The sequence below is a fragment of the Xenopus tropicalis genome, chromosome 8 (assembly GCF_000004195.4).
Source record: "Xenopus tropicalis strain Nigerian chromosome 8, UCB_Xtro_10.0, whole genome shotgun sequence".
Lineage (NCBI taxonomy): Eukaryota > Metazoa > Chordata > Amphibia > Anura > Pipidae > Xenopus > Xenopus tropicalis.
The window spans coordinates 47,044,164-47,069,327 of record NC_030684.2 but is presented as its reverse complement, the minus strand read 5'-3'; the positions used below and the strand labels follow the sequence as shown (position 1 = coordinate 47,069,327).

Sequence of the window (25,164 nt, the reverse complement as noted above, 5' to 3'; positions counted from 1 at the left end):
TGTAGTAGAAATCATTGCAGGGGCTCAGAAATACTTCTGAAAACCACTGGCTGTGAACACAGTTTGTTGCCGTATCCACAAATGCAAGTTAAACCTCTAACTAGGTCTGACAAATCAAAAATTGGAATTCTTTTTGGAAATCTTGGTTAGTGCATCTTCCTTGCTAAAGACCATTATCAGTGCAGTTAAAAATGATGGTGTGGGGTGACCTGTCCTGTCACCAACTAAAAGACTTTTGGCGCATTATGAAAGGAAAATACACATAGTATTAAGCAGCTGAAATTCAGCAATTGGTCCCCACACTTACAATCGGTTAGAGTGTTGCTAAAAGAAGAGGCGATGCAACACAGTAGAAAAACATGCCCCTCGCCCAACTTTTTTTTTTTTCAGAAAACAGTTACATTTCTCAGTATGTCGTCTTTGTACAGGTATGGGACCCGTTATCCAGAATGCTTGGACCCAGGAATATTTCTGTAATTTTGAGCTCTATACTTTAAGGATACTAAAAAAAAAAATAATAATTTAAACATTAAATAAACCTAAAAGGGTTGTTTTGTCACCAATAAGGATTAATTATATCTTATTTGGGATCAAGTACAAGCTACTATTTTATTACAGAGAAAAGAGAAATCATTTGAATTATTTGTTTAAAATGGAGTCTATAGGAGATGGCTGTCCTGTAATTCGGAACATAATGGAAAATGGGTTTCCGGATAACCGATCCCATACCTGTTCTATTTGCAATGAAATACAGGATTTAAATTATTTGCAGACCATCCCATTCTCTTTTTATTTATATTTAACACAGTGCCCCCATGTTTTAGAAACGGTTTTGTATGGAGCTGAATTACAAACATGGGTGCTAAATTGCACAGTTGCACTTGGTAACAACAACTAGTTAGTTTTGAACCGTCTCCTGCAAATTGGAAAATGGAAGCAAAAGCTTGATTGGATGCTACTGGCAACTGCACTCAGCTGAACATCTGTGTTTGTAAATTAGTCTTTACGTGTGACAGCCATACTGCATCAAAGTTCCTAGCATCAGGCCACAGTGGGCATCAGCCAATTTTCAGTTGCCAATGGCATGCTGGGTAAATGTTCTACCTACTAACCCTGTGCCTATGATGACCACTCTTAAAAACTGCTCACAAAAAACAAAAGCAGCAAATCTGTCCAGTAGCTATGCACAATGCATCCACTCTGTATAAATACACTCCATGTGTTTATTTTGTAGTGTCTGTCTGTATGGAGACTGGCAGGACATGTTGGCATGAAAGTGCTATTTGAACTCCCAGAAGTCAGTGTGACTTGTTGGCATTAGGAGACTCTAAAATGTAACTGAATGCTACATCACATGAAGAGACAATCCTTGGCACTCCTGCTGTGGAATCATAAAACCCAGCATCTGAGAGTTGTATTTCAGCAGCCAAAGTAGCAATGATTGCTTAATCCCTTTCTATTATAAAATAATTTGTATTTTAGCTATAGTGTTTATAAAAAGTGTTCAGTGTGCCAGAAAAACATTCCAGAAGGAACAATAAGGCAACAATCTAGAGCTTAAAGCAGCACTGAAACCTAAACGACAATGGCAACTATTTACATAAGTGAGAATACAAAACCCACCCATTCAGTGCTCAAGGGACCTTAACACTGTGTGTCTGGCCACTTGTGGCATTCAATGGTGTAAATAAGTGCAACACAGATGCTTTCCCTTAACATAAAAAAATAAAATGTGCAAATGTCACTTTCTCACACTTAATAAAAAAATACCAGGGCTATCAGGATCTTATATGATTATTCACAAGACCCCTTTTGTGTTTTTAAAACACAGCTGTAGTATACCTTCCTTTCTAGGATCATCTACAAGGCACTATGGATAGGAAAGACAAGAAAAAACTACAGCAGCGAGATCTCTTCAGTCAGGTCGAAAGATGGGATATTTTGGTAAGAATTCTATAAGTATTACCTGTGGGAGAGAAAAAGAGGGCTACAGTCAATGCATTTGTATATATGCAGCATGCTGTAAGGAATTTAACTATAAAGGCATAAAGGGATCAGATAATTATTCCCACTTTCTAATTTACTTATACTCAAAGGCACAGTAAGTCATGGAGAGATCCAATATAGCAATACATTTTTTTAAAGTAACACTGTTTCCTCTTAGTGCAGGAAACCCGATAAAGAGAAGACTTTCCTATGCCGCTTGCTAAAAAGGTTTCCCTATAGACATGTACTCTTACATATAAACAGATACATTTAATGCAGACATTACACCGGACAGGGAAGAGTTAAAGAAACTTACATATTCCATCATGTTGTTAGATTCACATTTCCTTCGACTCAATTTCCAGTGCAAGCCAAGCTGGGAATAAATAAAGTTTCTGCATGTTAATGAAATATTTTTGTTTGTGAATTTAGTACAAGTGAATTCACCCGTAGTTCTTTTACCTTATGATATAACCTGTTATTCTCCCATTCCAGCAATTTATAGATGGATCTTCTTGTCTAAAGAAACAAAAGAAACCTTTGAGAAGATAATAGGGATAACGTAAATGGGTTGTTTAATTCTGCATTAACTTTTAGTATGATGTATAGAGTGATATTCAACTTGAGACAGCTTGCAATTGGTCTTCATTTTTTTTTTTTTCAATGATGTGTGTTTTTGTTTTGTAATTATTTAGCATTTTTTTTTTAGCAGCTCTCCAGTTTGGAATTTCAGCAGTTATCTGCTAGCTAGGGTCCAAATTACCCTTACCCAAGGCAGTAGTGTGAATGTGAGACTGTATGATGAATAGGAGAGGCCTGAATAGAAAAATTAATAAGTAGTAACAAGAATTGTAGCCTCACAGACCAATCATTTTTTAGCTGTCAGGGTCAGTGACCCCATTTGAATGCTGAAAAGAGACTAAGCTGGCAACCAACTCAAAAATTATAACAAATAATAATAATAATAATGAAGACCAACAAAAAAGTTGCTAAGAACTGGACATTCTATAACATACTAAATGTTATTTTAAAGGTGAACTACCCCCCCAACTGGTACCCAAATCCTGTTTGGCAGGGCCATATTTGGCCAGTGGCCCAAAGGTTGTATCCTAATGCAGGTCTGCGCATCAACGTGCCAATGCTTTACATGCCAGATGGTATTTTCATAACTGTCTGATAGATATATGCCTTTGAAGGGGCCCATACATAGGCCAATAAGCCACTCTTTCCAGACACTGTGTTAACTTACCCTTTTGTTTAGGCATACTACAGGCCAGAGACTGCAGCCTAAAGTGCAGCAACAACAGATACAGCCACAGAGCAGCCACTTCACACTGAGTGGAAGATTCTTCCTTAAGCATGCATTAACACGCCCAATACTAATTTTAAACTCTTCTGGGGCAACCTAAAAAACAGAAATACATTTTAGAGAATTGCATTTTTGTATAGGCAGTAACTACTAAGCAGCAAAGAAAACCAGGGAAGTGGCTTACTTTTCTTAAACAAGAAAGAATGCGGAAATGTATCTATGCTGCCTGGCAGATAGGTACTTGACTCCAGGTGCTGTTGATTTTACAGCCTACAGAAAGGAAAGTGAAAACACCCAGTGTGTCATTGCTCTAAAGGTGACCATACACGGGCATACTTAAGCTGCCCTTTAGACCCAGTCGGCAGCTTATCTGATTGGCCAGATATTGATCAGGCAGGTTTAAAAATCCTGGTGGGACCAGGACTGCATTGGCTGGTTAATGTTGTCCTCACCCCGAGAGCCTCATCTCCCATTGTTGTGATCAAGCCAAACGATTGGATCACCCCAATATGGTGCAAGGTGGGCAATTTGGAAGAAGATTCACTTGTTGGGCAATCTAATTTGGCTGTCTTTTAGTATATGACCACCTTTATTGTAAGTAGCAACAAAAATGAAGCAATTTTTAACACATACAAACAAAAGAAACAAAAATATTTAAAGTTACTTCTGTCCTATAAAGCTGCCCATATGTTTAATAACCTGATGATTTAACACAGATTATTCATTCTGATGCAGAACCTAGTTGTATGTTGCCATATAACGTGATTCTGGCATAATTACTAATCAGACTGTGAATTGTATATGCATTTTATGTTGGAAGTTTGTACCTAAGCTCAGGTAACCAACAGCCCAGACCATGCACTAGAAAACAGCTGAAAAGGGCTAACAGGGGCATCCTCTGAAGCACAGATGTTTACTGCTTAAGGGCTGTGGTGGTGAGTTTGTACAGAAAGACAAAATCAGAACAAATATATTAAAACTAATAAACACTGGAGCAAATATGTATTTGTTGAAGTTATATAAAGGAAAGCTGCCCTGCCTCTGGTTGTACTTGGCCACTTTATAAAAAGCACATCATTCCTTTGTTAACTTGTTTCCCATTCTTTCTTTTTTCTAGCCTTGTTAAAGTGAGGGTTGTAATATTTTATGACAGGATACAAGAACAACAGCCCACAGAACTAGATTTGGCTTTCTAGGTCGCATGCATGACCTCATCAATCGCATGTCAATTGTGGCCACAATAAGATGGGAACCTATTCCTTTCCCTTACCCTGTGAACAACAGGCTTTCCCCACCATGTGACCACTTATTGTTTCAGTACTTGGGTGGGAAATCTTACTGTCTGCCATTCAGGTTCAGTGAATTGCTTTGTGAGTTGCTCTAAAGAGCAAAATTGCTTTCAATGAGAAATACAGTATTTTGTACAGAGTTCATTTTTATAATATATGCAACTAAAACTACTTACTACACTAGCCAATGTTTTAATGCATTCATGTTTAAGCCTTTAGAGCTTGGATATATTGCTTGTATGATTATGTGTGGAATTTACAAGGTCTCCCCATAATTGTGGATTCTTATAGGTGCTCCTATTTCCTCACACAAGGCGATTTTGACCCTAAACCTTAAGTCTACATTTTCTCAAGTGTCAAAGAGACACCTTAACCGCCACATGGACTATAAGCCTTGTGTGTATAATATAAACTTTCACAATCAAAAGAAGCAGGTGCTAATAAAAGTTCTCTCACTCTGATGTCTATAAGGACTGACTCCAAGTCTTGGCCCAAGATAGATCCAGAACTTCATTCAGCAGATACCTGGGGTTCTTGATTACAGAACTAAAACTACAATGAACGATGCTCAGTACAACTTTGGGTCTATTTCCTCCTCCTCCACCCCCCTCCCCCTACCGCAAAAAAAAACACACAGAAGATAAATTTTTGTCAATATACCAATAAGGAATTAAGCAGTTCTTCCCTAGAAACAATACAATAAGCAATTACCTTTCCTGTTAAAACAGAGGGAAATTCAGCATCAAATTTGTTGCTCAACCCAAACCTATAAGAAAAAAAAAAAAGAAATAAGTAAAAACATACAAACAAAAAAAACACTGCCCATATTATTTATAAATATGCCCAATGGAACAAGAACTGTTTAACTGTATAGAATTCAGAGAACTCAGACGTACTTAGAAGCTAGAATCACTTTGGGCTTCTAAGCACCTGACCGTGTGTGTTCTGCAAAGCGGATATAAGTTCTGTACTATCAATGGTGACATTACATTACATTAACATTTATTTATAAAGCGCCAACATATTCCGAAGCGCTGTACAATAAGTGGGTTACATACATTGGACATACAGAGTAACATATAAAGCAATCAGTTACCGATACAAGAGGTGAAGAGGGCCCTGCCCAAAAGAGCTTACAATCTACAAGAGTGACCATGATGATCATAAATGCAAGTACTGCGAGTGTGACCCAGCTACTTCATTACTTCATGCTGCTGCTTCTCACACACTGGAGACACCAAATCTCAAACTAGAGGATCTGGACCACGTCCAAAATAGCCTGTGTATATTGGGCATATACCGTATATAAAAACACATCTACCTGGGCTGAAATACATTCTTAAGCAAAATTATTCAGAAGTGTGACAATACTTGAAAAACACAACATATTTCTTTATAAAACTGAAAACAAAAAAACTGTCTATGAATGCAGCTATCACCATATCAGCTATCTTTTTTACTTGCATAGGGAAATACTTTCAGATAGTTAATCCTGGACACACACAGGTGGCTCTTAGGCCAATTTGGTAAGAAAAATACTTGGCCAAACTGGCCAGCACAGGCTCAGACCAGATGTTGTGGCATACGTGCAAACAACTAAATCAGGCAAGGACACCAGTCAGTCGGTTTAGTTGATTGTTTACACATAGAACAATGTAATAAAAGGCCAGATCCGGAGTTGGCTCATTAGCAGCAAACACATGAGCACATCTGACAACTGGTTTGAGACTGGCCAAACACATGAGCACATCCAGCAGCTCGACTGACACTGGCCAAAGTTTTCTGCCGTGTGTACAGAGCATAAAACACCACTAACATAACACAGCTTGTATATATACTCTTTAAAGCCATGTTCAATAAGGCAGAATATTATGGGAAAAGTGTATTTAATGAAACCAATCTCTGATGGTTATGTCTCTTCCCTTTTCCCAATAAAGCTGCAGTTCTGCTATTCTTTTGTCAGATTTGTATTTTATTGCGGCGATCAGAGACTCTATCTCAAAGCCACTAGGACTCAACTGCATTGTTACTGAACAACAATCGTCTGATTTGTGAGTGCACCCGCAGGTCCAGGTGAGGGCTGCTAAAACATCTAATGGACACTGTTAACCCTTAGAACAGCACAACCACTATCTGCAAGCATTCCTGCAAAAATTTCATAGGGATATATCTATATAAAACAAAGCCATGTTTTTGGACTGTATTGGTGTTCAATAGAGTGAGTAACACAGGTCAACATCACGTATTAAAACATTTTTTAAAGGGTAAATAAGGGATGACAATATCGGTAGGAACCGATTGGTTCCTACCCTACAGTACAGTGTACTGAGTGCTGCTGGCTCCACTGCACATCCAGAGAATTCAGCCAGCAGGAAGTAAAACAAATAGGCAGGACTAGTAGAATCCACGAACATATCTGTATGTGGCAAAAGAAAGTGAATCCTTTGATTTCAAATGAAATGATAATTCTAAGTCTGGTGTTTTCAGTCAAAGAGATGACGTGTGAGTCCCTGTTTAATTTAAAAAACAGGGATATGGCAAAGCCTGATCACATGTACAACACATTTGTGGATATGTATCATGGCTCAAGCAATAGAGGGGTCTGAGGACCACAGAAAGAGATTTGTTAATGCCCATAAAGCTGGAAAAGGTTACAAGACTCTCTCTTAACAGTTTGGACACCACCAATCAACAGACAGAATGTGTACAAATGGAAGAAATTCAAGACCATTGTTACCCTACTCAGAAGTGGTCGACCATCAAAGATAACTCCAACTGCAAGGTGTCTAATAGTCAGAGATGTTACAAAGGAACCCAGGGTAACTTCTAAGCAACTGAAGGCCTGTCTCACATTGGTAAATGTTGATGTTCATGAGCCCACCATCAGGAGAAGAGCAAATATACTGCTAACTGTCTACAGTTTGCTAAAGATCATGTGGACAAACCAGAAGGATACTGGGAAAATGTTTTGTGAATGGATGTGGCCAAAATAGAACTTTTTTGGCTTATGGGTGATGACACACGGAGCAACTAGTAGCAGCTACTAAAAAAGACAATGCTGATTATATACTGATAATTGTCTCTGTGTGTGTTTTAGCAGAGGCAATTCTCAGTACTGCCTATGGCAGGGTATTTTCTGGAGTTTAGTGGCATTGAAAAAGCTGCTACTAGTAGACAAGTGTGTCTTCATCCTGGAACAATGAATTATTAACTATACCAGAGAATTCTAAACAAAAATGCCAAGACATCTGTCCATAAACTGAATCTCTAGATACAATAGGTCATGCAGCAGGACAACGATCCTGAAGATAAGTTGTTCTAGGAAAGAATGGTTAAAGAAGAATAAAGTGAATGTTCTGGAATGGCCAAGTCAAAGTCTTGATCCAATTGAAATGTTGTGTAAAGAACTCAACAGAGCGGTTCATGTGAGGAAACCCACTAACATCCAAGAGCTGAAGCTGTTCTCTATGGAGGAATGGGCTAAAATTCCTTCAGGTCAATGTGCAGAACTAATCAGTTACCACAAACGTTTAGTTGTAGTTATTGATGCACAAGGGGGTCACACCAAATACTCAGGGGCGCTTCTGCCATTAGGCAGGAGTTGAGAAAAAAGCCTCTCCTGGTAACTTTAAGAGCCGAATTTCCGGTTTTTAAACCGGAAATTCGGCTCTTCTAGTGCAGAGAGCGCAATTGCGCTCTCTGCACTAGCGATCTCACCGCCCCCGGACCCGCCCCTGCGCTCAGAAGGTAAGCGCTGGGGAGCGGCATCCAGGAGCCGCCTCAGGCGGCGATATGTCCAGAATCGCCCCTGCAAATACTGTTCACCATTCACTTACTTTTGCCACACGCAGATGTTATTGGATCATTAATTTTCAATACATACATGACCACATATGATCATTTTTGTTTTACTTGTTTAACTAGGATTTTCTTCATCTACTTTTTGGACTTGTTTGAAAATCCCATATTATAGGTCAAATTCATATAAAAATATAGGAAGGGTTCACACATTTCCAAGCACCACTGTATAAGCCCATACATGTAGGAAACACAGGGGCAGGGACAGACAGACAAGGGGAAACTGACATATTAGGATGCAGAATAGTAGAAACAATCAATATATCTCTATTACTTAATGTCATTTGTATCGTAAAGATGATAAAAGGGCAGTGCAGAGGGGACTACCGATTCGGCCAGCATAAGCGTACAGGGATAGTAGGAGAAATCTATCAGGAAGATGCCTATAGCAGACAGGAGAGTACAGATGTTTGTGTACATGTCAGTACTTAGAGCTCACTTCCTCCCCGCCTCTTGCTCACAAAGCTCTCTCTCCCCCTTACACGGTAATGTGCCCGGCTCCCCGCACTACCACCGGGTCAGGCGCGTATCTCAGTAAGTGTGCCTCATCCACCGCCCGACCGGATGCTGCCGCCCGCTCTTCTCCGTTCTCTTCCTCCTCCTCATCCAATTCGTAGATGGTATCAAAGTCCGCCATATTTGGCAGCAAGACGCTCATGACGTCAGCGCCCCACGGAGCTTGGGAAGTAGCGGAGTCACGTGATGGCCCGGGGCGGGGCCTGATGCAAGAACAATTTTGCGGGAACAAGGAAAGGTGGGATTAGGGCTTGCAGTGTGTGCTGACGCGGCCGCATGGATTCCTTGTCTAAAACCTGTCTAAAGCAGCTTTATGTTAAAGTGGGTTTCGGGGTAACTTAAATGCTATTCCTGGACGTTAAAATATACTTATTCAGTGCTGTTTAGTCAGTCATGTTAGCTGGGAGAAAGCTGTGGCTGCAGGTTCTAATTTGGATTTAAGACAGTACTTGGCTGAACCGGAATCTGAACCATTGATATATATAATAATATATATAATTGTTCTCATGTGTGAATATGAAAATTAGGCTTTTGTCAGACGGTGGTAGATGAGATCCTTGGATTCCAGCACCCGCAATACATTTTTATTACATTAAAAATTAATTAATTAGTGGGAAAACACTAATAGCCAGGGATTTTCAGAAACTGCGTATTGCTATGGGAAAGCAGCATAATAGTCTCTAATCATATGGCGAAGGGTTTTTGTTGGATCTGTTCTGTTGGGAGTTGCTTCTATTATGCCCCCTGAGCATTGGTGAGGCTGGGCACTGCTGTAAGGGATCAGGGATGCCTCCATAGCTTGGCATATACGTAGCAATTTCCATCTTTCGTGTGACCACTGGTTGCAAGAAAGATCGTTGCCACACTCCACTGACGTTCAGGGCTGAATCGCCAGATACGGAGGTAGATACAATAGAAATTCTACCTCCTGCTGATTCAGCCCTGAATGTAGATTTTGATCAGGCGCCTTTAATGGTGCCCAATCAAAATCTTTTAACCTGGGCGATCAACGAGTCTACCGATATCCGCAGCCTTTTGTGGCCTCGTCGAGCCGCCATACATGCACTGAATATTGTACGAAACATGGTTTCGTACAATATTATCAGTGCGTGAATGGCCGGCTTAATTTGGCATTCCAACTCATTCCATAGAGATTCTGTTTGGTTGAGGCCAGGGCTCTGTGCAGGCAGGTCAAGTTCTTCTACTCCCATCCCAGTAAAACTGTTCAATATAGACCTCATTTTGTGAGCATTACCATTCTGAAACCAGATACTGTAGCCCGCACCTCTGATAGGTGCCCTTTAACACCCTGCTGACCCAACCTGTTATGAAGGCTGGACACCCACAGTCCTTTTTTTATGACTGCAATAGGAGATAGATACAACACAGGGGCTGAAGGCTGTAAACACTCAGGGGCTGATTTACTAAGACACGAATCCGAATTGGAAAAATTCCGATTGGAAAACAAACATTTTGCGACTTTTTTCTATTTTTTGCGATTTTTTCGTCGTCTTTACGACTTTTCGGAAATTGTTGCGACTTTTTCGTAACCATTACGACTTGCGCGAAAAAAACGCGAGTTTTTCGTAGCCATTACGATTCGCTCGTATCGTGTCGCGACTTTTTCGTATTGAGCGCTCTTAAGCGGCGGGCGAAACTTTCAGACTTAGCATGATTTTGGAAGCCTACCATAGGACTCAATGGCACCCTGCAGCTCCAACCTGGCCCAAGAAAAGTCACCCATAGGGCTCAATGGCACTCTGCAGCTCCAACCCGGCCCAAGAAAAGTCACCATACTGAAGCTTGAATGAATCCGAATGTTTCGTACTCGGCGCGAAAGCTGCAAAAAAGTCGTGACTTTTTGCGCAAGTTTTAACGCTATGAAAAAATCGCAACATTTTGCGCAACTTTCGGAATGGCTACGAAAAAGTCGCGACAATTTTCCGAAAAATCGCAAAATACCGATCATTCGGACGCATTTGGCCCGTTCGTGGGTTAGTAAATGTGCCCCTCAGTGTTCATAGTACCTCCAGCCAATATAGAATTTATGAAAACAAGTGCAGTACAATTCAGCTTCATAATTCCAGTGCAGTTGTAGCCATGAGGGGGAGCCAAGCCTGACACACTGTCGGCTGATGCGTAAAAGCCTGCATAAATTGTAAAAATTATATTTTGCGTGAGATTTTTTAAGCCCAAGTACACTGTTTCTATTGATGCTGGCTGCTGTGGAATCAAGTTTTCAAGAATCAATAGGTGTATTGGCACAATTAGCAAAAAAAGACGGGAAGATCTTTTCATAAATGGAGTTTAACTACGTGTGAGTGAAAGGAGTGGCTTTTGCTGTACCCCAAGGCCTGCATGCTTCTTGCAGAATTGGGAGAAGATTCAGTCATGTTTGGATTAGATGGCTAAGGATATAAAGGTTTAGATTAGATTTGAATGGTAAGGGCCATGGCTCACAGGGTGGTTAGTCGTCTGTGGTTAATCTCAGTTACCATAGACGACTAATCTCCCCGAAATGCCTTTTTCACGTCAATAAAGCCAATTGCAAGAGGGAAGGCATACGTGCTTGTGGGGTGATCAATGGGGTGAAGTGATCAATGCACTGCAACCCAGCATATATTTACATAAATGGAAACTATAGTGGATTCTTCTGTGCCAGTGGCTGTCTCTAGTCAAACCCACTGTGCCTCCCATTGGAGAGGTGATAAGCTCTGCATGTGCCTTCGCCTTACCACCCCTTTAACAACTTGCTTGTTTTTATCTACTGTTGCTTGCAGAGTATCTCAGTTATAGGCAGTTATATAGATCTATGTGTTTTCTGGTGACAAAATAAACCCCTGGTACCTAACCTTGGATTTGCAGATGTTAAATTTAAGCTGGCCATACACTACAAGATCCACTCCTTTGGTGAGCTTGCAAAACAAGCAAATCTTTTCCCCCACCTAAAGTGGGCTAGTCCAGTCATTTGGCCCTAGCGCCAAGTGATCGGATTACAACAACGGGGATAGAACCATTAGAGCAAGGACCGCATCAGTGAGCTGATGCAGTGCTTGATCCGGTAAAATCAAACCTGCCTGGTTGACATCTTCCCAATTTTCTGTGAGATATTGGTTGGGTAGGCCCGTCTGAAGTGCCAGAATTGCCATCTTAGATCTGGCCCTAGGACCAAATGATCGGATTACAACAGCAGGGATAGGAGCCATCAGAACGTTATGCATTGTTTTCTATGTTTGCAATACTGAGCTCTGGAAATAACACAATTCCTACTCCTAAAATTTTGAGTGCAATTGAATCAATTGCAATTGCTAACTGCATTTTGGGTAAAAAATAGTAAATGAACATTGTGGGAACATTTATGTATTATGGTCTCTTAGGACAGGAAATCCTTTGCAACCCAATCCAAGCCACTGTACACTTGGAAATTTTAGAGATCACTGGAGATGTTATATTAGGCTTTGAAATAAAAAGAAAAAAATCAAACTTCTTTATTCTTTATTAAATAATTACATTGAAAGACATGGAAACCCTAATCAAGTGCAGTGAGTAAAAACACAAATGTCTTGCTTTTTGTGAACGAATGAACAGCCTATATTTCAGTGTATGGATCAAATATACTATATTTATAATACAGCACCTACAAGTACAGATTTGGTGCAGTGCCCCAGACATAAGGATTTACACTCTTAAAGTGTCTATATTTGGTTCATACTTGTTTATACTTGGTTTGTCTTTTAGGCGGCAAAACCAAGCCACGCATAGATTTCACTGCTGCAGGATGCTACGGACACTTCATGTTAACAGATAAGCAGGTATGCTTTTTTTTACCTACATTATATAATGTATATACACCCGTAAGAAATGACATTGTTGATGAGCTTTCTTTTTGTTTACACATATACATGTATGCACATGAGTGTCCCTGAGTAGAGCTGTAGAGCTTGTTGCCTCTCCGCTTGAGGCAGGTCTGGACTGGCAATCTGTAGGTTCTGGTAAAGGGGCTGCTGTAAAATGCCATTGACAGGCACTAGTGATGCGTGGTCACTATTTATTGGGCCTATGGGGGTGCTGTTTAGGTCTTTGTGTACTCAAAATGTCAGGGCCTATTTTGAATCCCAGTCTGGGCCTGGCATAATTAATGACATCATTTTATTATGATCTGACCCCTAGGCATTATTGTGGATAATTTGCCCACTGCATAAAAGAAGTTGGACATCTCTGCTCTAGATATAATATTTACATTTTTAGTTCATATTGTGTGAAGTTTCCTTTAATCTCTTACAGAACCCCCAATAACCAAGAAGTAAAACTATATTCTATAAAACTGTAAACAAATGATACCAATGTGCATGTCTCAATCTGACAAAGTAGCCTTAGTTTGACTGCAGCTGCTTCCAACTAGAGGGGCAGCCACTGGTCACATGGAGCAATAAATTAATCTTTTGCCCAAAAATTTTTATATAAAATAAAGACGATAGGAAGACCTAGAGTTCAGTTTCCATTAAGGCTTTGTACAATCTTGCTATGTAAAGAAAACTTAACACAACAGTTTGGTTTCCTATTCCGAGTCTGTAATTGATCACTGAATTTTTTTCGATACACGGCTTCAGATTTCTATTACACATTTGTGGTGCATTTCCCAGGAATAGCTTCAACTGCATAAGGGCTTCCAGGTCAATAAAAGCAAACCCCTTCTCACGTATCTTCTGTAGTCAAAGGCTTCATGAATCACAAACCCAATGGTTGCATTGGATCCAGTGGAACAAAGGATAAATGGATGTATAGTATTTATCACACTGTGGTGATGACTTGTAGGTCTTATGCCTGTGTAACAATCAGTGTTCACTTAATACTGCCAAAGCTTGCAGTTCTTTGGAACGGAGTGACATTCTTGCAGACACATCCTTCTCTGCTAGAGACCATTGAGTGCAATTGGTGGCGGCTGGTATAAGGAACCTGACATATCCGTATGTACCACAGAGTCACAAAGTGGGTTTGGACTGGCTGAACTGGAATCACTCTGCACAGAACATATGCCGTCAAACTGATTCATTTTCTTCTTGAACAGTTTCCTTTCTTTGGCTCTGCGGTTTTGGAACCAGATTTTTACCTGCAGAAAAATAGAGAAGTGGAGGAGAATTATTAATTTTGAATGATATCAGCAACTAGTAAACTTATCATTTAACACGTTTGTTTCAAAAAGTAAAATGATATTTTGTTGTTACTAGTTATTGCACCAGTTTTGCATATTAACTCCCTTTTTTAGTGCAATATGGACTTATTATTTTCTATCATTGCACTTCAAAAAGGTACATGCATGACATGGTTTCTAAGATATATTTTTGTTTCACCATTGCTTCAACTGAATAAGAACCATACCTGTCTTTCAGAGAGTCTTAAGCTTGCTGCCAGCTCTGTCTTCCGCCTGATAGTGATATATCTGCTGTAATGAAATTCTTTTTCCAGCTCCAGCCTCTGATGGTCAGTGTACACCACCCGGTATTTTTCTTTGGTTCTCGTCTTGCCTATAGGAAAAAAAGTACAAATTAGAGTGCTCAATTTCCTCTGATATTTGCCTTGGAATTTTTTAGAGAAGTCAGATAGAGCTGAAAATATAATTTGCCACTTTTATATGTATGTATATATTTGTGCACATCTGTTTATGTATACACAGCTCTGTACATTTTTTACAATAATACTACTTCAAATAGGGGCAAACACTGCAATAAGTAAAAATAAATATACACTGTAACAAAGACACAAGGGCAGTGAGGTCTCTTCCCTGTTTGTAGAATACAGGTATGGGATGCCTTATCCGGAAACTCGTTATCCAGAAAGCTCCGAATTATGGAAAGGCCATCTCCCATAGACTCTATTATAAGCAAATAATTCTAATTTTTAAAAATGATTTCCTTTTTCTCTGTAATTATAAAACAGAACCTTGTACTTGGTCCCAACTAATGTATAATTAATCCTTATTGGAGGCAAAACAAGCCTATTGGGTTTATTCAATATTTATATGATTTTTAGAAGATTTAAGCTATTGAGATCCAAATTCCGGAAAACCCCAGGTCCCGAGCATTCTGAATAACAGGTCCCATACCTGTATAAGAATATTAGTAGTCTGTGTGACCATATAAAGTCATCATCTCTAAGCACCTATTATAGTTCATGATGTAACTAAACATTGTAAGTAAGGATTTATTTTACAGATAAACCACAGCATTTGTTTGCTATAAAATCGTGGATGCAATTTAACTAGTATTGATTTGGTGTTTTAGGTCTTCCATTATAGACTACACTGGCTCAAGGACTGATGTAGATCTATAAATCTCTGTGAAATATATATGTTCTATAAAAAAAATGAAAAATAAATATTTTCTGTACAAATGTTATACATATATGGGACCTATTATCTAGAATACTTGCGGGTTTTCAAAAAGGATTATTTCCTTAATTTAGATCACCATATTTAAATCTACTAAAAAATAATTTAAACATTAATTAAACCCAATAGAGTTGTTTTGCCTCTAATAGGGATTAATTATATCTTTGTGAGGATCAAATAAAAGGTACTGTTTTATTATTATTATTGAGAAAAAGGAAATAGTTTTTAAAAATTTTAATTATTTGCTTATATTGGAGTCTATGGGAGATAGCCTTCCCATAATTGGGAGCTTTCTGAATACAGTTTCCTGAGTAACAGATCCCATAGCTGTATATTAATAATATTAAACATGACTGAGCATTTGTATGCACTTTCTTATATTCATACATGTAAAAGGTTGAATTCAGTTAAACAAAAGGCCTTATATCTAAGTTAGGCACCTATGTGTCCAGGCTGCAGGTGAAATGGTGCTCAGCTGAGACAGGATGTCCAAGAAAAGCAAAGAAATCACAATACAACTGTGAGGATAACAAACAAACACAAGTCTACTTTCTTATATTGCTTAATCAGATGTTCCATCTCCTTTTGATCCTTCCTAATTCTCTTTGATGTGAGCTTGGAATCATACAGAGTAACAAAGATTCCTTAAATGAGCCCTCCAGATTCTATTGAGGTGCTAATTCTGAGCTAGGAGAAGACAATGAGCTACAAGGTGATCTTATCAATGAACGTCTTCAACGAGCTGAAGCTGTAAAGTACTGTACGGTCCAGACTCTTTCATCTCAGAGAAAGTACTGGGAGTTTTTGTTTTTCAAGATTTCTTTTCAATTGTCTCCAAGTTTCTATCAGAATCTATTGAGTATGCATGGTATAAGGCATAATTACTGTCCTCATACCTGTATTCCTATGCGTTATAATATAGATTTACATTTTATTGGGCAAATTGTACAACATAATATTATATTTTATTGATGAAAACTCCTTTTATTGCAGACATTTGAATTATACTCTGGTTATGTGGATTATGGTGGTATCATGTAAATTATCACAAGTTAAACATTTTAAATATTTGTCAAAACAAACATATCTTCTATTGTAGGGGTATTTAAATATATGTGTTCCCCATACATTTATGGGGTGCTTTATAAGTACTGTCTGTGGCCCACAAAGTTTTTTTTGTAGCAGTGATCAAAAAGCAAGGATAGCTTCCCACTGAGTGTGCCATGAGTAAGTGCTCCCACTGCAATCAGTGGAAAGAGATTGTTACTGTTCTTAATGCTACCCAGTATAATATAGAATAATAACATAAAGGAAGATAATATATTAAATAGTACCCTCAATATTATTAGAGTACATAATGCAGCATTTCCCTCCAACTTTGTGCAAAATTGTCTAGAACGTTGCAAAATAAGAAAATATAGAGTAGGTGATACCTTTTATTGGCTAATAAGTAGATTAAAAAATGCAAGGTCCCTGTTTCAGGCAATAAGTTGCATCTTTCTGTCGCAAGCAGTATCATTCCCACAAGCACTGCAATTAGTTCCCCCATTAAATACTGTAGGGATGTATGCTTATATGTGTGTGTTAAGCACATTCACTGAAAAGTTGAAAAGGGTCAGCAGTACAACTGTCTACAGTGCCGGCTATGGAATGTTCCATATATTATGCTGTAGACACATAAAAAAAATGCTTTGCCACTCTTATTACCATACCTGACAGATTGTTGAACCCTTCACCATGATTTACTTCCTACTGCTCAGTATAGTACAATTACTCTCATGCTGGGGAAGTTTTCCTCCAGCAGGTCAATGGCTTTGTGTTTATTTATGGCACCTTCCCAAAGTTGCCCTTGGTATTTAGTCTTAAGGCTCCTTTGTATCACTTCCAGAAACCCACAGTCCTTTTGTAATATATTCTTTGGAACAATGTCCATTGTGGAACAGATCCAGTGCATTATAGGTTACTGCTACTCACGCAAAGCCCCCAACTTTATGGCCTTGCCAATTGCTTTTAGTTTAAGATGAATGGCAATCAATAAGTGGTTGATTATGGATAAAAGCCCAGTCAAAGCATACATTAAAAATACCCTATTATGTATTATTAGCTTAACTTTTAGAAATAATAAGTAATTCCAAACTTTTTATACAATCTGTAGTGAATTTTTTAAATCTACCTATGCCTTTAACTGGAAAAATAAGATAAGGCTTCATTATGGAGCTTAGTCGTAAAAGTCAGATTAGTCTTCCAAAGGCAATAAAAAGGACAAGGTCTTTTTTTATTTGCTGTGAAAATCAGCACCATTCCCAACAGTATACCCTCGGGAGAAAAGGCTACACGTAAAAAAAAAAACAGACAAAGCTGCATATCAAAGCCAGAGGAAAAGAGGTGTGAAAAAGCCTGCTACCTCTATAGGATAGATAGGCCCTAATACCAAGAACTGACTAGGGAAAAAAACCTGACCACACATCTATTTTGCAAAGACACTTATAATTAGCATGACAAAAACGCAGCCAGTATGCTTACATCCTATTTCTTTCATTGGAATTGGGGTCACCAACATATGCCTTTAGCCATGGGCATTGATGACAAAATGCAGGCATATAGTATATTCCATAAGCACTAATAGTAAAGAGGTTATGGAGTTAAACACCGTTTTACTGATTTATCAATGGGTTAACAGACAGATGCCACTCTTCACTTGCATAGGACTTCTCTGGTAAAACTGCCTGCTCTTCCAAAATAACCAAATTATTCAGCAGAGGTTCCCATTCGTTATTCAATATGTCACTTCCTAAATTATTTTGTATTTCTCGATGAAAAAGTCCAGTTTGTATGTGTATATATATATATATATATATATATTTATTTCTGTCCATAAATGCCCAAGGCTGGGCATTGCTGTCTAACATCAGCTTGATATGCTCAGGCGGGATATTCCTGATCATTTTGTTAGGGAATTTATACTCAGTGGCCTGTTACATACATCAGAGGGAATTTAGGTATTTTACTTACATATATTTTCTTCTGGTTGCCTTTCTGCTTTAATGTAAAAAGGTAAACCTAACCCTATAAAGAATCATATAACAAATTATTAAGGAAGCTGTACGTAGTCCTACCTTTCTAAACAACAGTTTAGCCCACAGCCAACAGTCAGATATTATGCCCATTAGCCTAAAAAGCAGTGAAGCTAGTTCATCTCACTGTCACATCTCAGGATGCCCCATTTACCCACTAAGAAGGGGCATATTCAATTTTGTTTTCATAATATATGAGATTAAAGCAGTAGCCAGAGACCCTCACTGTTGAACATTAAAAAGCCCTATCCTAATTGTTAATATATAATTATATACGCATAACTACATGTACATACAGGCTGTGTACAATAAATTTGACTAAATCCACACACAAAGACTAAAATAAAACACCCCTTCACATTAATTTTTAGGGCCAGTGGAATATGTAGCATTTTGTCTGTGTTTAAAACAAAGCAACACACCAGGAACTGCCTCAGATTGCATGTCTATAGTTGCAATAAGAAAAGTGATTTTTAGTATCTCTATTATGAAGCAATCTGGGATAATTCTTAAAGTGTTGTCTCAGTTTTCCCCAGAAAAAAACACTCACTGAGCCAAAAGGCTTGTGAGCCATTACCCTTATTTAATAATGAAACACACCATGCATTTAGACCCTCACTGGCACTCATCACATATTTATATGGGCATACATCAGGCCTTTTGACAGGATGCACAGCTTGACCATATTCCACTAAAATGGTCAGTTGACAATTTTATAACCAAAAATATGCATTCCTAGAGCTATACTATAGTAGTCAGTTTTTCTATTCAGCTTCATATATATATATATATGTAGTTAAATACTTGTCTTCACTCACTGTTCAATGTAAAGTTTATTTAGAATACTAAATACAGGTATGTATAATATGAAAGCAGTGTGGTTTCTTTGTAATAATATTCTGCAGGGAAATAGTGATGTTCCCTGTTGATCAAGACAGGCACATTTGTTGTAACTCTTTTTTAACAAGAATTGCAGTGTTTTATTAATGTTACTAATAACAATAGGAGATAGCCGTTAATGTACTCGGCTACACTATCTAATGTTAAAAAGCACCCTAACTTGCTTTGGCTTATGTCAAAAAAGAAATGTGACTGCTGCTAGTTGTTGATAGGTTTCATTGTTTCTTACTAGTGCCATAATATTGTACTTGCCACATTGGAATCAATAAACTCTATTTCTTGCCAGCTACAAGTAGTAATTTATAATCTCTCTGTGTAAAAAGAGCCTACTATGTCTTTTTCCTACAGTGTTTTAACAAGGGAATTTTGCTCATGTTTACTGTTGCTTTCTATGGGCAATCGTAGAAGGGATATAAACATTATAATACCAGGATTATTAATTTGGTTATGTTGCTTAAAAAAAGCACAATTATTTCCTAAACAAAAATAAAATTTAGGGGGAAAAAAGAAGAATATATTTATTTACGAGAAGAAGTGTTTCCACGTGGCCTAAACATTTAAAGGGTGTGCCTAATATATATAACGTGGAAAAACACATGCAAATTTTTATTTTTCAAGTGGCAACTTGTAGCTCCATTTTGGGTATAATTATGCCAAAGGTCAAGATTTTAAGCTATTTTTAATCAGTTGAGCAATGATTCCCTTTGTACAATTTTTCTTACCTGTAGAAGTCGATTGCACGGTTTTCCCCATCCATTCATAAGAATTCTGGCTAAGATCGCTGGGTGAGTTGGCAGCTGTGTGAGACAAATCTACAGAGTGTAAAATCCCAGTGCCGGATGGATGCGGGGAGCTATAGCCAGAAGAATTATAGGCAAATTGGTTAGGTGATAAGTCAGATGATTGTGCCATATTTGTGTTGGAAGGTCCAGCTCCATAAGAGTTCCATTGCTCCCTTGGTGAGCCATACTGAGGTCCCCAAACTCCACAGGGCTGCCCTTGTTCATCCATAGGTGGAACATGATGATATGTAACATAGTTGAAATAAGGTTGGTTAGAGGCGTAATTCTGCGCTGAGTGGTTATTGCTGGCGGATCTTACAGAAAGTGGATACATGGTAACGTCCTTGTGCATAGCCTGTCTCCCACATGTGATGTTCATTCCTAGGCGAGATCCTTGGTGGTCATCTTTATCCTCAACCCTGTTAAGAATACTTCTGCAACTATGGTGCCCAGTAGTTCAATATGAGAGTTGCGATACAAATGACCTCTGTTAGGCCGGTGCCTTGATGCTACACATGACTAACAATGCTGTGGCCAGGTGCCTGCAGTCACAGCTTACTAAAGCCCAGTCTGATGTCAGAGATAACTGCCTGCCCCCCAGATACATTTGCATTCAAATGAAAGGCTGGACATCCCAGTTCCATCACCTTGTTGCTACTTTCAGTGCTTCCTTTTTGACCGGAGCCTTAATGTAAACTTTCCCACATCCACTAACAACTACCCAACCACATTCAGCTACTGTTTTAGTCTATTATGCACAGTATAAAAGCATTAAAATCTATTACATTAAACAAAACCTTGATTGCAGGTGTAAAAAGTAATGCCAAAGTCCCAAACATTATACTGAAAATGTTTGATAGTCTTAAGAGAAAATAAATACATTTGCCTCCACTCTCTGCTCTGGGGGCTTTATGTACAAAAAATGTTATGTACAAAACTAATGTTTGATTTTATAATATAATTACTGATAGTAATGAACAACCCTTTAGTTGCTATGTTATATAGGAATTTCTGAACTAATGAACTGACAATTACTATTCTAATTTGTTAAAGTAGCACAGTCATTCACTCCCTATTCCAGTGGAGCTTGCAATCTAATGTCACATGAACTCTCCATCTTACATTTTTATTAAATGATTTCCTTTTTCTCTGTAATAATAAGGCAGAACCTTGTACTTGATCCCAGCTAAGATATAATTAATCCTTATTGGAGGCAAAACAATCCTATTGGGTTTAATTACTATGAATCTGAATTATGGAAAGACCCCTTATCCGGAAAAACCCAGGTCCCAAGCATTCTGGATAATGGGTCCCATACCTGTATTGTCATATTCTTGGCAAATAGTAATACGATCAATTGTTCTCTAGCTAGAAGGTTTACAGGAAAACTCCTATCTTGTACAGATGATCATTCAGTAATCATTTAGGACATCATCATTTGTAAAGGTCGAATCACACAATATTCAACTATTTGACCCATGGGCCAATCAATTCGCCTATCCAACATCTCTTACTGTAAGTCAGTCTGTCTATGGCTACTGATTTCTATTGCATTGGTGGAAACTGTACCGTAGGAGCATAGTAATTTTGATGTGTTTGTGCTATAAGAAATCTCCTATTTATTATATGTTCTATATTATACAGAACAGCCCCAATTTTACACCCCAAATTTCATGGGATGTCAATTTTTCATGATCTTACACAGGCAATTTGTGTTATTTTAATTTTATCATTTAAATGTGGTTCCCTAGTGAACATAAAATCAAACGTCCAACATTTGTTTCAGGATTCGGCTGAATACAAGTACTTTTTTGCAGGATTTTTAAATTTTAATATGCCAATGTAAATGTATTAGTGTTTGAATTCAGTTGTGGCTGAATCTTCTGTGGAGGAAAATTTTGCTAACTCCAAAAATTATGTATTTGGTGCATTCCAAATGATAATAGTTAATAATTGCATATATACAGAATTTCATAGTTACCAGTATGAAAGTTTCTGCCCTTGTAAGTTATATTTTAAAGAGAGTATGTACTTGCAAACTTTGCTCCAAATCAGCTAGCACATAGAAACCAGTCAGCAGGTAGCATTTACTCATTTATTGCTGTAGAAGCAATGATTGAAATTGAAAAATCTGATTTAGTGTTCTAGACTCAGGTGTACCTGATGTTACATGCAGTTTAATTTTTTAACTCTTTGCACTTTAGAATGCAATCTGATTTGATGCTAATGAGCAGAGAGTTTATATGTAGCACTGGTAACCCATGTTTGATTCCATTACTCAGAATGTAATTTCACAGTTGGGCATATGTTATACAATTTTACATAACCTGATTTTGAGTTTTCCCTTATTTTATGGTCTAAAGGACTCGGATCCTCAGCTTTAATCTGCCCTTGTATTGCCACCTTTATTCTGTGTATGGCTGAGCAGTTCCTGTCTTGTGCACTGGAATGGAATACATTGATATTACTGGCAATTATCTGGTTAACTGGCTCTGTAATCAGCACCTTCTCCGACATTAACCTGCTGTACGACTCATATCTAAACACATTGAGATTATGAAGAGGGCTCCCTGTAGCAAGACTAGTGTCACTGAGCAAAATAGTTAATGTCATTATTTAAGCTTTTACATATGCTTTAATATCTCCGTGTATTTTTGTCTTAAGTAAAATGTAATAATGAATATTATAATATGTAGATATATTCTCCTTGTAGATTGTAAGCTCTTTTGGGCAGGGCCCTCTTCACCCCTTGTATCAGTTATTGGTTGCTTTATATGTTACTCTGTATGTCCAATGTATGTAACCCACTTATTGTACAACGCTGCGGAATATGTTGGCGCTTTATAAATAAATGTTAATGTAATGTAATGTAATATTGCATTCAAATTTGATGTGTGTTTCATTGTGTGTGTTTCATTGTCTTTCCAACATATGCAGCACTTTAGACTGACTGTCTATCTTCCACATCATACTTTGCCCCAGTGGATTCTAACCAGGTGTGGACTGGGATTCAAAATAGGCCCTGGCATTTCAAGTACACAGAGGCCCAAACAGCCCCCACACGCCCAATAAATAGTGAGTGTCTATGGCATCTTACAGCAGCCCCACTGGCTTTGCCAGAATCCACAGCCAGTCCAAGCAATTATTATGGCATTATTGGGCCATGCTCAGCTGAACAGAGTATAACTGTCAATCCCCATAGCAGGGACAGCTTCTAGCTTTTAGATAGACTGTCCAGAGAGATATATTTTCAAGACAAATTCTATACTAGTTTTTTGTGCTTGCTTGTTTCCACTGGCTGAGAATACAGTATGTGTGCAGTGACAGTAATGCGTGACTTAAGCCTAAATCCATAGGTATTGCCCTATAATAATCTCAATTTAGCACCCCCCCACCAAATAACGAGACTATAGCCTTTTAAGTTAAACATTTTTGCATGCAAAGCAAAAATTCTACAAAGTAAAAGTAAAAAACATGTGTAATCAGTGAATCAGCTTAATGAATTAATCAATTTTGATGTTTTTATTGTAGAATCTATCACAAGGACATAGAAGTGCTATCTCCTTATTCAGGTTCTTGTTTCTCCTATGGGACAAAAGCTACAATAGGCAAAACATGGTTATGGTTAACTTGTAGAGTGATTTACATGTCTGGTTGCTGGGGTCACTGCCCCTGGCAACTGGAAAGGTGGCTCATCCAGATATCCAGAGACATACATAATTTTTCATTCATTTTGTTACTTATCTTTCTATTTGGGCCCTCTACTTTCTGTATTCTTTCTGCTTTCTTTCTGTCACTAGACCACTGCCTGAATAGTGAGAAAGGGCTAAACAGTTCTTTACTAAAATAGCAATAGTACCAATTGTTCCATAATTTTGCTTTCCCTCTGCAACTATGATAGCATAAATGTATTATATTAACCTCTTAAATTGCTTTGTTAACTGCTTAGGAATTATTGGTACATAGGACTTTAGCATTTTCCCAATGGAAAGCAATAAGGGTTAAGTGTTTGTCTCTGAATACCTGGTAAATACTTGTTCAGTTTTTTTTTATTTCTGGTTGCAGTTTAATACATTCCAGGTTACAAATAGGACCTCACATGGGATCCTGTGGAGGATTTATTTATTAATGCATGTTTAGTGACATCTAGTGGTTTGTATATTTAGCATGCAGTGAGACGTGCTCAGATTGATTTGTTTATACAGGGAATCTGCCAAAATACAAGATTGCCATCTGCTGGCTGTTAGTGGTAGGTGCATTTCATTACCAAACCGGCAAGTCTTAATTACTGAAGCTGACAGTTACATGACTACAAATTGGCACTTTCAAATGTGAAGAAAGTCATATAATGTGAAATAGAGGAAATATACCCCAGGAGCCCCCCTGCTCCCTTGAAGATTATTGGAGTGTGTGCCAGTCGCCCTGAGCTTTCTGCCATCAGATTCACTGATGTACCTTGCGCAATTCTGAGGCTGTGTTCTGATTGACTGAGATTTACCATACGCAGAGCTAAATCAGAAATGATAGGGCCCCATGCAACTAAGTTAGCAGGGCACTCCCCCCACAGGGTTTTATCCATTAAGGAGGCAATTCTAACCCAATGAGGATCTGCATTTTGGAACATACAACCTTCCCCTATCTCAGAACTAATATTTTGTCTTACAGCCAGGTCTTGCCTTTGGATGTGAAGAAAGGAAAAGGACTTCTAAAGGATAAATATAATTTTCTTTCTTTTCATAAAAAGAGAACTGGTCTTGGAAAAAACATATTGATTAAATTTACTGGGGGTGCCTAATATATCTGCTCTCCCCCCAGTGAATCCTGATTTCCTTGTCCTTTAAGAATAGGCTGTTCTGTGACATTTTACGTAAAATGTAATTATGATTTCTCTAGCCGGCCCTACCTGTGCAGACGCCATGGGGTTAAGTATCCCTTCCGGAGGCAGGACAGAAGAAGAAAAAAGAAACTTCTCGGCTCCGCCTTCTCCCTATAAGCCAGTGCTCCTCCTTTGCCATCAGTTTTTTCTTCTTCTGTCCTGCTAGGAGGTTAGGACAGACCATAT

The 25,164-nt window shown here is 38.3% G+C and overlaps 2 protein-coding genes across 2 annotated transcripts; both read right to left on the bottom strand.

Moving 5' to 3' along the window:
* Positions 1–1,269: 1,269 nt before the first annotated feature.
* chic1 (cysteine rich hydrophobic domain 1) lies at positions 1,270–9,166 on the bottom strand. The gene is made up of 6 exons (XM_004916833.4): positions 8,925–9,166; positions 5,296–5,350; positions 3,236–3,391; positions 2,449–2,505; positions 2,303–2,362; positions 1,270–1,966 (listed from the first exon to the last, which is right to left on the bottom strand). Exons 1-6 carry the CDS (start codon positions 9,098–9,100, stop codon positions 1,916–1,918), a joined length of 555 nt encoding a protein of 184 aa, XP_004916890.1. The 5' UTR covers positions 9,101–9,166; the 3' UTR covers positions 1,270–1,915.
* A 3,270-nt stretch (positions 9,167–12,436) lies between these two features.
* On the bottom strand, positions 12,437–20,615 carry cdx4 (caudal type homeobox 4; the record flags this gene model as incomplete). The annotated part of the gene is given in 3 exon segments (NM_204086.1): positions 12,437–14,068; positions 14,338–14,483; positions 20,043–20,615. Coding segments are annotated over 3 exon segments (783 nt in total). The 5' UTR covers positions 20,482–20,615.
* Between the last annotated feature and the right edge of the window lie 4,549 nt (positions 20,616–25,164).

Excerpts from the sequence above, each read along its gene's own strand:
- chic1 (XM_004916833.4), bottom strand. The coding sequence starts at position 9,100 with ATGAGCGTCTTGCTGCCAAATATGGCGGACTTTGATACCATCTACGAA. Across the intron at positions 5,351-8,924 it reads GGAGCCGGGCACATTACCGT|GTTTGGGTTGAGCAACAAAT; the intron begins GTAAGGGGGAGA and ends TTTTTCTTATAG. Across the intron at positions 2,363-2,448 it reads ATAACAGGTTATATCATAAG|CTTGGCTTGCACTGGAAATT; the intron begins GTAAAAGAACTA and ends ATTTATTCCCAG.